This window comes from Lonchura striata, chromosome Z (genome assembly GCF_046129695.1).
Source record: "Lonchura striata isolate bLonStr1 chromosome Z, bLonStr1.mat, whole genome shotgun sequence".
Classification (NCBI taxonomy): Eukaryota; Metazoa; Chordata; class Aves; order Passeriformes; family Estrildidae; genus Lonchura; species Lonchura striata.
Window position 1 is genome coordinate 15,263,587 of NC_134642.1, and position 17,323 is coordinate 15,280,909.

Genomic DNA, 17,323 nt, shown 5'->3' on the forward strand with positions numbered 1-17,323 from the left:
AGAAGGTTTACATTTTCCATTCCAAGGGAAGGTCCTGCCTTCCTTAGCAGGCACCTGTCTTCTAAAACCAAGACACTTGGATCAATGAAAGGCTAAAATTTCCTCCCATCCACAGAATCAAGAATTAATAGTCTACTGGTTCAGGATGCCACAAGATAGATCCTCCATTTTTGATAGACTGAAAAGACCTGATGAACCATCATGTTCCCATGGAAACTGAAATAATACCTCATAAGCTGATTGAATTTGTTCAGCTATGTTGAAGAAAGGAGCTTTCATGTGGCATCTAGAAGCAGCAAGCCAAACACCACACACCAGGCAGACCTGGCCCATTACACCTATGCAAATCCAGAACTTTGCTATGTAGCTGCAAGTAAATGACTGGGATTGAATCTTGAGCTAGTCTCCTTTGCAGAATCATTCTAATATATTTTAAGTAGTATCACTTACTCTACCACAAAGCTTAGAAAACCTTGATGTACACATATGCAGAATTATACTTAGGATATAAGATTTGCAGCACTTGACTGCCCTCATCTAGTCATCATTTTCCCCTATTTCACCATGCTCAAGCCAGGTACAGCATTTCTTGTCATAAGAAGCTAGAAATAAACTCTTGGACTTTGGAGGTGAATAAGGGCCTGCAAAAGAAAACTGCTGTCTGAGGGTGAAGGAAGTCCCACAGGACCTCTGCTTCTCCTGGGAATGAGCACCCCTTGCCTTTTGCTGCCACAGCCTTTACCTGCCCTCATGCTGTCACCATGGACTGCTGCATCTCAGTACAGCAGGCATTGCAGCAGAAAAACTACAAAGGCAGGAAGCCTTTGAGCACCCCCCAACAGCAGTAGAGGAATTCTAACATTTACAGAGTAAAAAAGTGAATTGAGGGCTCAGTTTCCCCACATGCTCTTTCCACCCTAACCAAGATGAATGGGCAGTAATGGTCAGGAAGGGTCCATGACTACTGGAGACAAGCTACACACTCTTGTTGAACTGCTACAACTTTGGAAAAGACCTCATGGTGGGCTCAGTTTGATGAAACTTTATTTGGCATCATCTGTGACTGTGTACTTACTGAAAATGAGGTGTTTTCCCATTCTGCTGAGGAATACAGGAATGAGAACAACAGAGAAGCCATGTCATGGTACATCATGGTAATGTTTCACACCACAAGATAAAAGTATCCTTCCACATTTATTTTCCAATTTCTAAAGAGAGATTGGGGTTTGTCTGGCATTCAAATAATCACAGATCTTCAGAAAAAAACCCCATAGTCTAGGTAATCATGACTAAGAGAAAGGGAGAACTTAAAAATACATACATACACAAAGACAAGAAACATGGCAACACCACTTTACCACTTTTGTATTTTATTGTGGAACTGAGTTTGATTCCTTTACATCAAATATCCTCAATGGAAGAGGGGATATTGCACACAAATATCATAAAAGCACTACATATTACTTTCACTGGAAACTAATTTTCTACATTAGATATGACTGGATAGAATAGAAGTGATGCAGGATTATAAGACATAATACCATACACAGCTGCAGACTGACACAAACACCATTCAGAACAAGAGAGGAGGTGTGTGAGGTGCTTCTCAGCCAGCCACAAGACTTTCTTTCCATAGTTTGGAAGATAATGGCTGCATGCAAATGCGTGAAAGCATATTTCAGATTTTGTCTTTTACATTGAGATTACAGCCCAGTCTTGAAGAGGTAGCTCCTGCCTTCTGGAGCTCTTAGCCTAGTAGAGAGAAGCTGCTCCTTAAATTTGTTTCTTTCTATATTTTATGCCATTGTTTTATTTAGTTACACTTCTTTTTAAGGATTTTTTTTGAAAAGTCACAACAAACAAGCTTTTTCTTTATTTTTTTTAAATTTTAAATAGCAAACATTTTTATACCAGGTGAATAATATAATTGCAGTCTAATAAATGCTTTCCCCTAGTTGATTTTAGTGTTTTGTTCAATTAAGTGAAAAGATGAAAGCTTTCCTTTCAAGTGTAAACATTATATTTTTTCATATTCTAGTAAATCCAGATCAAGAAAATTACTATTTCTCTCAAAAACATCATTACTGAGCAAGAACCTCTGGCGACAGATGAACAAAGAGAAGCGCATGACAGAAATGCTCCAAATGCACAGCAAGTGCTCTTTGGAACTCATTTGCTTGTGTTGGGAGGGATTGAAAATTCAATTAACAAATTTATTAAATCTTAGTAAAAGAGTACCAGAACTCTCCTAAAATGCATAAGCTATCATAGACAATTAAAAAAACCCGAACATTCATATACACAGTTATCTCCATTCACCACAGTATGTAAAATAAGTAAAAAAAAAATCAAAAATGATTTCTATGAAAGATGAGGTGAAAATAGAGGTCAATGAGTCAGGCCCACCACAGGACTTTGAAAAGGCATGCAAGAGAGGCCCTGTCCAAGTTCAAGAGTGGGATGGGATCCCCAAAGTTAATTCTTCATTGAATTATATGAAGCATTATATTAATAGCATAAAGATCATGACTGGGAATGCTGTTATGGGTAATACCATCATTGAAATGGAGTGTTCTTTGCACTCAGGTATTGAATCTTTACAATTAGAGTAATCAATAACAAACCATGCTCCTAGAAATCTATGCTGATCAACAGCACTCATCGTTAATGTACATAGTACATTTTGATGACTTACACTAAACTAGTTGTGTAGTACTAGGATTAGCACAGGTAGATTAGATCCACAGGCAGGAAAGTCATTAAGGGCAAGAGGAGCCAATGGAGGAGCTCATTGCTGTGTTGAATCTAGGTGCCATTGCCATTTGGAAGGGAGTGGATGGAACAGGCATTACAATACCTCAGAATAGCCAGACCAGGGTTTTAATATTCTTGTAGCAGCAAAAAAAGCAAATGTATATGTAACTGTCTAATTATTATTATTATTTCAGAAGTAAAACAAATGCTTCAGCCATCATAAACTTGCTTGGGCATATTTAAGGCTTGTTTCCAATTTAATTTACAGTAGGATCAGATGACTGTAATTTCCCTGACAGGAGTAAAATTGCTCCTGATTCACAGGAGTGAGTGGCATAAGTGTGATTAGTCACAAAACCACTTGTGTACTTAAAACAATTTTCTACCAAAGCAGAGATACAAACCATTTCAGGTGTTGTCAGAAAACCAGGAAATCTGTTCCTACCCACTCAAAAGGTTTGAATTCTGACCGATATAATAAAATACACAAATAAGAAAGAATTGTAGAAACAGTACAACTGTTCTGCCAAAAATTTTGCAGAACATATCTGCAAAATGATACAACATAGTCTGCAAAGATACCACATATCTTTGTAGACTATGTATTACAAAAGCATTCTTAAGTGAATGACATGAGCCCAGCAAACATGCTTGTTTTCACAATACATTTCCATCTGCCTTTTGTGCCATAGTAACTCTGAGTTATTCTTAACTACTTAAAAGGTATAGCAATAAATAAAACAGCATTGCTAGAGAAACCTAAAAAAAGAGAAGACATTAAAAATAAATCAAAACCCCAGCCACTGACAACAGTAATTCACAGCATTAAATGGGCATGAGAAGCCCACATTTACAAGACCCTAAACCAGTATTAAAAAACCCTCATAAAAATTAGGAGTGCAAACATACACCTATTAAACAAAAACATCCTAACAATATAAAATTGAAATAAATTATAAGAAGAGAAAATAAAATGAGGTCATAATTCACTACATTGTAAAACTTAATGCCAGCCATAACGGTGATTCATACAACCAGCACATAAGTCTGTGCTGTAGGCCTTTACACCTTCTCAAATTCAGATTTGAAGACCTTCTGCAATGTAACAAGATCTTTTAAACTGGGGTAAAATTTCTGAGACGAAAATATCCAAACTGTCTTAAATCACAGAGGTGGTGCTGCTCCTCTGCAAGCAGTCTAGAGAAGGAAAAGAAGGGAAACATAAAGAAGGAAAGGAAAGGAAGAAAAAAGAATAATAAAGGAAGAGGCAAGGAAAGGAAGAGGAAAGGAAGTGAAAGAGTAAAAAAAGAGGAAATGAGAGGAGGAGAGAGGAGTAAAGGAAAGAGAAGGAGGAAAGGAAAGAATAGAGGAAAGAAGAAAGCAAAGGGGAAGACAAGGGAAGGAAAAGGGAAGAGAAGGGACTTATTTTAGCTTATTGCTTGTTCTATCCTTTTTCAAGATCTTGTAAGGATTAATAATGTAGGTTACAACCTTTTAAATATTGGGCAATCAACTTCTCAAATCCAATTTTCTGTCATCATCAACAGAATAATTTTATGAGAGTATCTTTCCATACCTGTTTCCTGAAAAAGGTATTGACAGTTGACTCTTTTCAATAAATTTTACCTCAATATCCATTCTCACTAGAATCTTAAACAACACTACTCATTTATCTTACGAAACTACTAAAAAGAATGCCTTCACCGGAAAAAATTTTCTTTGCATTTACCTGTAAATGAAAGTGTTTATTACAAATAATGTATTAAAAGTTCATGCAGCACTAAAAAGAAAGGCTTCTGTACATTTGTTCCCTCTTAAATTAAACAAATAAAATCAGGTAAGACAAAGGAAGGCTGAATACTGTACAGGCTCACAGGTAACCTTGTCAATCAATCTGAATGTTTCACTAAGTTTTGTAACTCTGATACTGGACACCACTTCAATCTTGCTTCCACAGTATGAAAGGAGCCTTCAAAAAAAAACTCATCTTGCCTTGTTGAGCTGTCCAGGTGCATCTATGAAGTGTTCACTTAACTAATATATGTAATTCAGAGCACCAAACCATTTGACCAGTCAGATAAGTTCCTAATACCACACATGCACACTCACACTTCTTTACTGGTGTAACTATGATCCTACACAGATGTTTTATAAATTTGCTGTCTCAGCATTAAAAAATAAGTGCATCAAGTTTCTTTGTACATTCAAGTCACTTTCTAAGGCAAATTGTCTACTGTATGTACTCCTGACCGCTTTGGTATTTTGCTTCAGTTAATCGACAGTGGACATGGGTGTTCAAGCATGTGGACTGGTCAGTTCTGGCTGGAGTGAGCGGGTTTTTGCTGGAAGCATGCCTTAGATCAACAATTCTGCATGTTCTAAGAAAGATTTTACACTTCTGGATGGGGTGCAGGCTACGTGCATATTTGGCCTGTGATTGTTACGGTGTGTCAGTATGCAGAGCTCAAATTAAAGTGAAAAGCTGCTGATGAGTGATTAGGTCATACATCCCTTCCTAGCCATGTTCTCTTTTTTTTTTTTTTTTTTTTTTTTTTTTACGTTTGAGCTAACTTAATTCTTTAAAAAAAGGATCCCCATAGTGATAGCTCATATTGATAAAAATTTAAAACTTTCTTCTCATGTGAGAACATAAGCAGACTGTAGTAAGCGATACATCTATTGCCATGAGACTAATGCAGACCTAATATATACTACTTTCTCCTCCTACCCCTCTCTCTCTTACTTTCTTTGTGTTTCTTTAGAGGGCAAACGCCTCTACCTGGCAAAAGTCAATTGGGGTTGCTAGAGTGCATGGTTTTAAAATGTTGATGCAACTGGATCTGTATTTTCGCAGTAATTTGTACTCTACTATGGGAAGACTGTTATTTCCCTTAGCAACCAACAAAGACTGAAAAATATTAGTGACTTGCATCACTGTGACATAGTATAGCATTTGGCAGGTATATAGTTGAGCAGTTAAAATAGATGACTTGAATTTTCAGGAAAGGTGTTTTCAAACTGAAGAATTTCTGGAAACAAAGTTTAATCTTGTGATGCACGGTCTTGTTCTTACAGTTCAATCTTGCATGCAGGAAAAGATTCATCTTGCATAACAACAGTGCTGCTGCTTGCCAAAACCATGATGTTGAGATCCTGCTGTTTCTCATGGGTCTCTTGGTACCATTCCCTCATCACTTCTGAGTCATGGGTTGGGATTAAAGTCACCTGCAACACAAAATAAAATTCCTATTGAATGGACCACAGAAACAGCAAAATGTCTTTTCAAGAAGCCCCATCCAACACTCTTTTCGAAAGAGTGGATTTTTATGCAATAAATACTTGAATAAATGGGTTGAAAAAAGAAATCAACATGTAGGTAAGGCAGAATGACTGAAAATAAGGTTTATCGAAAGAAAATGTTGGTTTTGTAAGGTCCTGTTATAAATAACTATGTAGTTGTTGGCTTTTGCTATTATGTATTGGCTTTTGCAAATTATTATTAATTTCTGTGATTTTGATATAATACTATTTGTAATCACTTTTAAGTGAATTTAATATAGTATAATTTGTCAGCTTTTTGTGGCCAGTGCCTTAGTCCCGGTGTAACTTGAATATTTTATTGTGATAAACATAAACTATAGTTTAGGGTTTCGGAAAATATTAAAGTGGATGCTATGTGTTAACTTTTGCAGAAGTAACTGTAATTGTGGAATAATAACTAGTGCCTTTATTTCTGTAACTAACTGACAGAAGTGAGAATAACAGATGAATTTGTGAAATAGCTGATATTGATTTAAAATACTCGTGGAAATAGCTAAAATGGTCTGCATGGTCAGATAACATTTGAAGAACAGCTGTAAAGACCCCTGCCACTGATCCTTTGACTATCACTATTGCCTGCTGAAACCACAGAAGTGAGACATAACTCTCAAAATCACATCCATGATTACTGTACGTATTCTAAAAAGATGGGTCAGGGGTCGGACCAAGCTAAAGAATCCCCGGAACATATAAAGAAGTTTAAAGAAATGTTTCAATACGTTTAATATTTATGAATATGTATTTGACTAATGCAATGAAAAAGTATTTAAGAAGACTTGCTATGATTAGCTGGTGTCCCTCTAGCTATGGCTATGCACCTGTTGCTGTTTACTGTCCCTTTTATCCCTTATTAAACTTTTAAAAATGTTGAAGAGTGAGGCATGTTTCTCAAAGTGCTGAGACAGTGCAGTTTTCAAGAGAAGTTATAAGGTTGTAATCTGCACTGATAACTCTTCAGATTATAAAGAAATATTTTGCTAACTTATTCATCATAATGGAAAGGCACATGAAGTTTCCAAATGCATGTAATTACTTTATAAAGTGTGTAACATTTATTCTCTACTTAAAACTGCAACAATGCCAAACTCAGATCATATATGTGGTGTAGTAAAATTATGAGACAGCCAGCTGGCCCTATAAGCCATCTCTCAACTGTTTTAAAAACCAGGAACTGGTCTGAATGGAGTGCAGTGCAGCTCTGTGGTTCACACATCATCAATGCTTTCATTGGTTCCCAGCGTGGGGGCCTGCTGGAGTTTAGGATTCTTTCTTTTGTTTCTTTCTCTCACGGAATTTTCTCCCATGTGTGTTGGTAGGAGACAATAAGGATGGGGTACTTAAGAGAGGCAAAATAAGTTGCCACACCTCAAGGGAAGAGTGCAGCTAGCTACTCTGTCCTTTTACCTGGTGGTTTGTCTGGGAAGGACAGAGATACTGGGAGAATTGGTCTGAGTAAATGGTATTGGGTGCAGGTCCTCTTTTCGCTCACCATATTCTCCATTCCAAAGGAGGTTCCTGCCTTCCTTGGCAGACACCTGTCTTTGAAACCAAGACAGGGTCCCATTCTCTGGCAGCCACCATCTGTGCCAGAAGTGCTCCAGTTCCTCATAGCTGAGAAAGGTTAGATTTCCAGGTTGAGACAGAAATGAAGAGCCTACCTGCATGTTACTCTCCCACTGTGCCTTGCCCTCCAGCAGGGAGTCCAGAACAGCCCTACTTGGCTCCTCGGCTGCAGCATCATTCCCGCTCACCACATAGTAGGATGACCGCACCCTCTTGAAAAACTCAACATCAACATTCTTGCTATTGCTGTGGTTGGGAATGTACACCAGATCCAAATACACTGGAGGTCCTGGAGGCACTGCTGTAGATTTTGCCACCTTAGTATTCCCAGGTCCTTTGGAAACCAAACAACAAAAGAATGTATGACAGGTTGGTTAAAAGCATGCATTTATTAATTACTTTTAGTACCATTGAGGTGAGAGGTGACCAATTATGGAATTACCCTCCTACATATTATGACATGTTACAGCTTTGCTGTACCCCAATTATGATTGTAATAGGAGGAAAAACCTGAAACTGGAACTATATAATACAATAAAAAATCACTACCACATAACAAAAACTTGGTTGAACCTTTTCCAGTAATATACTACTATTATCCAACAATTACTATGCAGGGCTCTGATTACTGAATTACCATTCGGTAAATGGTGCTATTATTTTCCTGATGAAGAAGTGCAGCTTTCTGAAAATCTAGGGTATGAATGATTATAAAATATAGTATCACACAGGAAGCCATGAAAATTTGAAGCTGTCCTGAAATCTGAGGCACATAGCTAGACATGACAGCAATTGATGTGCTCAGGCTGCCTTACAGATCCATCAGGAAGCTACTACATGTGAGCACAAAGAGGGTCAAGAAGGAACTTGGAAGGAGGAAGTTGCAAAGCAATTCAGTGAACAGAGTTGAGTATTTGTCTGCCTCTGTATCCCTATTTGCATACAGGAGTTAGCCACTTATCACAAAAAGTGGGGTGAAGCATTTCTTTGCTGCTGTAAATAGTACATACAGAACTTGTTCCAAGAAAAAGAGCTTCAGTCAAAATGTAATGCAACATGTAAACACATGAAAACTATTACACAAAAAAATTGCATCTTTTGCTCTAAAATCATAGCGTAAACTAAAAATCGGGCTTCAGCCAGTAATTTTACCCAGATGATTAATGTTTATGGTTTATTAGCTTTCTCATGTTGATTAAGCTTGGTAAACAATTATCTGAGCAATATGATCAATTTAGGGTCAAACATTGCAAGGCCAGAAAACTTCCTTACAGTTGTCTAGCATGTTCTGACACTCACCACAGGGCAAAGTTCCAAATGAAGTGATAAGATTTCCTGATTTAGAGAGGTTTTGCTATTGGTTTTGTTACAAAATATTTTATCATCTTTGATGATAAAAAAAAATCTCTGATGTCTTTTATAATTGTGCATACCAACACTGATTAAGATACTTGTTGCTATATTTTTACAATTTTACATCATTACAAATTATTCCAGCACATACCTGAGAAGTGTGCCTAATGACTTCAATATAGAGCTGAAGTGCTGCAGAAATGCACAGCATGAACTACATTGCTGCTTTGAAATGTATCTTCTAACAGAGAGATGCAAATGATGGTGTGAGAAAGGAACAGTGGACTACCAAAACCAGAGAAACTAAGGACAGCTGAATGCTCGTTTATTTGTGCTGAATCCTAGAACTGCTCCTTGTAAAGAAGCCTTCAACAGAATATCAGTCCTTACAGAAGAAAAACCAAAGTATCCTCCAGACAGTCCCTAACAAGGTCTGCTGGAAACAACAGATTAGCTCAATACCTCCTTCAGTAATCTGATACACAATTTTTTGCTACTTAGAATGTGTAACAGACATTCAAAATTACATTAACTTTCTGTATGTTTAGTCATCAGTGACGGCATAAGACTGAATTATGTGATGTACATGCTTACTTCACTCAAAATGCTTTTACTAATGTTAAATACTTTTAAATGCTGCTTTTAAAATCAATCCAGCAAAGTAATAAGAACATCCAAAGAGAGATAGTGACTTTGCCTTCCACAATATTAAATTGCATTACTTTGTGTTAAAGAGAACTTTATCTACTTATTTCTCACAATGAATAAAAGGGTTCACCTTGCTACTGATTTTACTTCACCTACAAAAGTGGTACTTTCAATTCTATTAGGTGGCTAACTGTTTAGACATCTTGTATTAAATTCTTTCTATTTTATGTACTCTCTGGGCAAACTGACATAAAATTTCTTAGATTATAGAAGTAAAACTAGTGACATTCAGACATTTTAATGTAGCATTTACCTACATTTAAAACCTGAACTTTCTTTGAGGGTATGCCACAAACCACACTCTCAGCTGATATAATGGCAAACTAACAACATGCAACAACTAAGAAAATCATAATGTCAGGGCATTGATACTTGTCTTTACCTGTGGTTGCAGTCTTTGCCGACTTGGATGTTGTTGTATTTGCTGCATTCTTGGTATCCTTATCTTTCTCTTCCACTCGAGACTTTACCTCTGGATTAGAGATATTTTTGGTTGTCTTCTCCACAGATTCCTTCTTTTTTGGAGAAGCTGTTCTGGAAATTTTGTCTAAAGATTCTTTTGTAGCTGGCTTTGGTGAAGCCACTTGTTTTGGTTTACCATCACTTTTTTTAACAGGAGAAGATGACTTGGTCTTTGTACCCTGCTTTTTTGTCTTTGACTTTTCTTTGAGGTCCTTCTTCAAAGGTTTGCCTAAATTCTGTTCAACTGGCAGAGCCTCTGGATCAACCATGGTAACATCAGGGTGCCTGGGGGAAGGGCTGCGATCCTGCATTGGGACAGGTGGTGGGTCAATGTGTTTGTACGTAATTGTCTTGTCCGTTGGAATGGTTTCCGACTCATCTTCTGAGTCAATGTTAGCATCTGCAGTGATGGAAGGGCATTCCTCAGTCTCTGGAGGAACGTCTGAATCGGTCTGAGATGGGACAGACTCGCTCACAGATGTGGGAGGAGTTTCATCACACTGCCGCCCTTGCTGCTTTCCCCCAGAAGGAGGCTGAGCTCCCCCAGACTGAGTTAGTGGCTTCTCTTGATCTTGAGACTGTTCTTCATTTGCAAACCACTCAAGTGGATTTGGGTTGATAAATGAAGGTGAAAGTTCAGTCTTGGGATGCTTATATTCACAAGAGGACACAAGGCATAAGTCAACATCTTGACGGGATTCTGCTAATGATTTACTTGGAGTAAAATGTGCACTTGCTTCATAGGAATAGCTGGTAGCTTCAGGTGACCTCCCAGTGGTAGCTCTCCCAGTTGTCTCAAATGAGTAATCTGTGGCTTCAGGTGAACTGGAGGCTTTCCCAGTTGTCTCATAAGAGTAAGTCATGGCCTCTGATGACCTGGTGGTTCTCCCAGTTGTCTCATAGCAGTAGCCAACAGCTTCTGGTGACTTAGAGGTTTTCCTTGTTGCCTCATAGGAATAATCCATTGCATCAGGTGATCTAGTAGCTTTCCCAGTTAACTCATAGGAATAATCTGTGGCTTCAGGTGATTTGGCAGTTTTCCCAGCTGTCTCATAAGAATAATCTGTGGCCCCTGGTGACCTGGTGGTTTTCCCTGTTACCTGATAAGAATAATCTGTGACCTCAGATGACCTCATATTTTTTGCAATTATCTCATATGAATAGTCTGTACCCTCGGGTGACCTAGTAGTGTTCCTGGTTATCTCATAGGAATAATCTGTGGTCTCAGGAGACCTGGTAGTTTTTCTGCTTGTCTCATAGGAATAATCCATGCCTTGAGGGGATCTAGTAGATTTTCCAACTGCCTCATAGGAATAGCTGATACTCTCTGGTGACCTCGTAGTTTTCTCTCTGGCCTCATATGAATAACTAAGTTCTTCTGGTGACCTGCTGCTTTTCTCTGAATCTTCTTTATCTGGGCTGAATAAAGGCTCTGGACTGTGCTTTGACAGGGGTTCCTGATAACCAAAGGCTTTGACAGAAGACACTCTCTGTGACAACAAAGGTGTGTGACTAGCTGACACTGCTTCTGTGATTGCAGGAGGTGAATCTGGAAAAGTAGGAGAATACAGGGGAGAAGATTCCCTTGGAGTTAGTGGAGACAGGTCAGATTTTGGTGACAACTTTTCTCCCAGGCTCTGTACTTTTTCTGAGGTAAAAGAAGAATGCAGTGACATCTCTCTGGGTGGAATACCACCTGAAAAAGTTTCTTCTGGCAGTGGTGAAGCTACCTGCGAAGGTGTATGAGCTGATGAAGTTGAAGATGAAGCTTCAATTTGAGAAACTGAAATAATTTCTGAAATATCTTTCTCTTGAGAGTAAGATGACTGTTCCACAGGTGAAATCTTCTGTGCAAAAGGAGACTCTTGTATATCGGAAGGGCTATAATCTACTTCCGTGGGACCGTTTTCAGATATATGGTGTACACTAGTGCCTACAGCAGGATATTCTGGAGACTGTCTACTAAAATCCATTGCTAAAGACTGCTCAGGTGACTCCCGACCATATTCTACTGACATAGCTGACTGCTCAGGAGATCTATGATCAAGCACTGGTGTTCTTGATTTTGCAGTTTTAGGTGAGAAATCTGGTGGAGAAATTGACATAGGCCTTGGGCACTCTTCTTTAGATGGAGACATTTCTGTTTCCTGAAAAGTTGTTGGTGTTTGTACAACTGACACTGAAAGGGAATCATCAACTTCAGTAGAGTGTGGAGAACCAACTTCAGCATGCAAAGAAGGAGATACATCATCGGTAGTTGGTTCTGGAAATGAACTAGTGGCAACAGATGCTGTAGAGACAGAAGCTACTCCTTCTATATGGGAATAGGTGTCTTCTGCAACAACCTCATCAACAGGAGTTGCAGACTTGTCAGAGACAGTGCCTTCAGAAATTGACATTTTGGTATCTTCTTTTAAAGAACCAAACTGACTGATATCTATTTGAGTTGGTGAGAGATCACCTGCTAACTTCCGCTCATCCAAGACCAGTGAAGACTGGGAGCTGCTGGGTTCTGTATCCTCCATTTTCCTTTCCAGGCTGAAGCCTTCCTTAATTACCATAAATTCCATGCTTTTTTCATCTTGTTTTTCTTGGAAGAGGCCCACAGAGCTTGCTTCAGAAGCTGGGCTCATCTGAACAGGTGATTTGTCTTTTTCAGGTTTCCCTTCAGAAGGACTTCCATAATCTCTGGTGGAAGACTTTAAATCAGCACTCAAAAATGTATCATAGGTGGTCTCTGAACCTATCAGTGGAGGACTCCGCAGAGGTGAGAGAACCTTTTCAATAGGAGATTCTGAATCTGGTACAGGCTCATCCATAGGGCTTATTCTGCATTTTGCAGACTCATCTTTGACTTCACTGAACTCAAAGCTAACAGGAGCTTCTGTAGACTTTTCACTGGTTTCAGAGGGAAGCTGACTGGACTTTTCATCAGTGGGAGACTGATAGTAAGGTGTGTGGCCAGCACTACCAGCAGCAGACTGTGATGGAGATGCTACTTCTAATGTTTTATCTTCGGGGCTTGCACAGTGCTCTTCAGCAACTTCTTGGTGTACATCAGGCAATTTAGCAGTGGGGACAGACTCAGAAGGAACCTTGATCTCATTGGGAGTGAGCGAAAAATTCACACTGCGTTCACTCAGTGGTGTTTTGGCAACAGGTGATGGAGGGGACAAACTGTCAGCTGGACTCTTGGCTGAACTATGTTTTCCACCATCTTCTTGATAGGGTTCTTTGATTTCTAATTTGTCAGTGGCTTGGATTTCACTTTCTCTTTGCCGGTATACATCTTGGAATGCAGATTTACAGAATTTGTCTTCTTCTAATGAAGAGGGTGGTGAGATGGTGGAAGCTGAGGCATTATAATCCTTACCTTCTGTGGCCTCTGTTTTGGATCCCTCAGACAACCCATTAAAAGCATCTGGAAGTGGAGAAAGTTTAGCTCTGCTGAACTCTTGAGAGTATAGTGATGTCTCATACTTGGTAATGTTCACATACTCCTGAGAGGGTGACTCACTTTCCTCATTGTTAGTTTCATCACTCATGACATCTCGGGGTGTTGACATTTCATCCATGGGAGTTGGTTCACTGGATATTTCAATGGTGGACTGTGTGTAACCTGAAGTAGCAGTGAATTCCTCAGGTTGATCTTCTCTATTTTCTTCATCAGAAACAGTGGCTTCACTTTCTGAACCACCAGGTAGTGTCTCATCATGGATAGAAGAAGCTGGTTCAATCACTGGAGACTGAGACTCTGAGCGTTTAGTTGGTGTAATTATGAGTAAGCCATACTTATCCTCAGCTTCACCAGATTCTGCAGCTTTGTCGACCACAGCCATCACGTAATCTTCTTCAGCTTCTGTTTTTTCAGTTTCCTCTTCATCTCTAATGTCTTCTGCTTTGTCTTCCTCATCTTCTTCAGTCTCTTCAGTTTCTGCCTTTTCTATTGCATCTTCCCTGTCTTCTTCAGCTCGTTCATCGGATGTCTCATAATCTGCCTTTTCAATATACTTTTCGTCTTTTAGGTTAGTATCTACTTCAGTCATTAGTTTTTCTGAGCCACCTGGAATTTTTCTTGGTTCTTCCATATATGATTTTGTGGCATCCAGATGTGTTTTTTCTACTTCATTTTCATCTCGTTCTTCAGCTTCTTCTGTCTCTGCCTTTTCTTCATAATCTGCTTCAGATGATTCTTCCAAGCCAGTTCCCTCATCTTCAAATTTTTCATTGTCATCAACTTTGTGTTTTTCCACAGGTTCCAATTCTTCAGGTGTCTGTTCACACTCACCCTCAGCTTCTGTGGTGGTTATGCCTTCATCAGATGACTCAGCAGGTCCTTCATTATCCAATTTTTCTTTTTGTACTTCAAAGGTGTCTTTTTGTACTGTACCAGTAAGTTTCAGATCATCCTTTATAAGTGCAACTTGAGATTTTGTTTCTTTTATTGTTTCTACTTCTTCAGCTTTTAATTCCTCAAAATCCTTTGTTAAATCTTCTGGTGAAGACATAAGGGATCTCTCTGCTTCAAGCTCCTTTCCACCAGCTGTAATTTCTGCAGCTGCAACAGTTGCAGCTCCAACAGCTGCAAGGGCAGCTTGTGCTCCACTGACTTTGAGGTCCTTTTTCACACTTTTTACTTTTCCTTTTTCCTTTGGCTTTCCAGCAGGTATAGATTCTTTTTTAGCAGGCTCCTCCTTCTTTTGTGGTTTAGGCTTTGCGGCTGTTTTTTTGGCTTCATTTGAAGGAGTAGCTGTCTTCTTTGTTTCTTTAGGAACCTTCTTGATGTCCTTTTTGGCTTCTTTGTCTTCCTTCTTGATTTCCTTCTTCTCTTCTTTTTTAGCTTCTTTTTTAACTTCTTTTGTTGAAGCTTCTTTCTTTATTTCCTTCTTAGTTTCCTTCTTCTCTTCCTTTTTCACCTCTTTCTTAACTTCTTTCTTGATCTCTTCTTTTTTTGGTTTTTCCTCTTTTTTGATGGGGGTTTTCTCTTCTCTTTTAGAAACCTCTTTCTTTGGTTTTTCTTTGTCCTCTTTCTTTTCTTCGGGTTTTGCTTTGACTTCCTTTTTTACTGTCTTCTCCTTTGACATTTTTGGTTTTACATCTGTACTTTGTTTTTCAGGAACTTCAGATTTTACTAGTTGCTCTTCCTTACTTGATATGTCTTTTTCCACCACTATTGATTTGGTCTCTACTTTTGTTAGTTTTTCTTTTTTAACTGGAACTTTTTCTTTGCTTTCCAGCTTCTGAGGCTTTTCTGGTACTGGGCTAGGCTTCACAGGCTCTGGTGTTTCTTCTTTAGATTCCTTTCTGACAGGCTTATTTGGTGGTGTCTTTGCAGCAGGCTTCAGACTCTCCTTGCTATCTGTTCGTTGTTTCAATTTCGCTTGTTTCACAGCTGGACTAGCAATGTTCCCAGTTAGGTCTTTTTGTGTAACCATTGGTTGTTTAAGGAAGTCCAAGTGTTTGAGTTTTTCTAGTCCCTCTAGAATATTATACTGGGTACTGTTTCCAGGAAAGAGAACTCGGATTATTTTTTCTGCAGGATTAGCTGGATGCCACACAATCAGGGATGAGACAGAGGTGAAATAGGATAATGGAATGTCTAGCTCTTGGCCATTTGGTAGCAGGAATTCAGCTTTATCTTTGTTAGTACCACTCCACTGCTGCATAAAATATTGCATCTCTTTGCTATTTTTGACAGGATTAAGCACATACATCTCAAGTTTGCCAACTCCCATTTTCTGAAATAAAATGATAGGGTCAATGGTATTTCCTGTATTTCTGAAGAGAGGTTCTGGTTTCATAGATAACTTATTTAAATACTGGAGAGTAAAACAAGCTTCTTCTACACTCCTTTTTACCCTAAAATTAGGATCCAGGTTCTTCAGGTTCTCAGGTACATTAAGGAACACAACTCCTAAATCAGGTGAGATCAGATTTTTCATCCAGTCACTGTTGGTAGTAGACCCTTGAGACTGTTCCTCTTCTAGTTCAGCTATCTTTCGCTGAAGCATGCTATTGATTCCTGGCAGATTGTCATCTCCGATGTGAGTGAGCAGAATGGAATCTACCCTGTCCAAGTGCCGGATAAGTTTCCAAAAACAAGATTTTCTTTCGGATCCTCCATTGATAAGCATATTGAATCCATTCACTGCGAACAATGCAGAATCCCCTCTTCCTCCTGGGAAAATGTAACAGCAGGGTTTGGAGAGCTTCAAGAAACCTCCTGAGGTTGGAGGTTCCAAAATGTCAAAAGGTGATGGCACTTCTACTGATTCTGACAGATACTCTGTGAATTCAGAGAGTCCTTCCATCTCAGGCAATATGGAAGCTGAGTTGAGTTTAATGTTAATGAAGTCTTGAAGGTTGTGTCTGTCAAGGTTAGAGTTTTTCCAGTCCCCTTCCTCGGGGCAGAAAAGAGTTAGGCTGGCTTTGTTGGCAGGGTGTGTGGTGCTCAACAATTCACCAATCTAGGGTTATAAAACAAAAACACAAGAAGGTGCACACAAATTAATTTTTTTAATGACAATGTCAACACATATTTCCTGATCAGATAGATAAAACCTTTTTAATTTGGTTTTGCACTGGTGAGTCCCCATTCTAGATGCTAAAGTAATCTGGTATCACAATTATGATACTGTCTTATTTTTTTTAAACAAAAAGGAGGATCTTATTTCCGGTCAGTACTGCCCAAAAGACAATAGGACACAAGGTTCCCCCTTCCCTCCTCTGTACTTTATAGAAGGATGGTACTATTATACTGAGAGGGTATGAGGACTGTGGAGATAATGCAGCCTGAGCTGCCACCGTATGTCCACCATGGACTCATGAGCCTCCCACCTGGTCGAGTCCATCCAGAAGAGACAGCCAAGTATCTAAAGGACAAAGTACAACCTCTTAACAGGCAGAGAACAATTGCAACACCTAGGAGACCAGCATCCTCCCAGGGGTAGTTGCCATCCTTTCTGTTTCTCTCATGGGATATATTCCACAACACCACTGTGCAGGTCTTTCTGTGGGCTAGCCCCTGAAAAGTCAGTATTGCTCTTGGATTTATCAAGATTGGCTGCAGGAGAGTTTTTCAGAACACTGATCATGAGATGGTGGAACTCATAATCTTGTGAAGAAGCAAAACAGCAAGCAGGACTAGAATCCTGAACTTAGA

At 39.1% G+C, this 17,323-nt stretch overlaps 1 protein-coding gene across 1 annotated transcript in view; it reads right to left on the reverse strand.

Moving 5' to 3' along the window:
• Window positions 1-1,353: 1,353 nt before the first annotated feature.
• Window positions 1,354-17,323, reverse strand: part of MAP1B (microtubule associated protein 1B) — a 72,227-nt gene continuing 56,257 nt past the window's right edge. The window contains exons 5-7 of the mRNA XM_021531757.3: window positions 10,082-16,628; window positions 7,734-7,972; window positions 1,354-5,979 (exon numbers count right to left, since the gene is read on the reverse strand). Coding sequence (XP_021387432.2) covers window positions 5,824-5,979; window positions 7,734-7,972; window positions 10,082-16,628 — 6,942 coding nt within the window. The 3' untranslated portion in view covers window positions 1,354-5,823. The remainder of the gene's footprint in view (window positions 5,980-7,733; window positions 7,973-10,081; window positions 16,629-17,323) is intronic.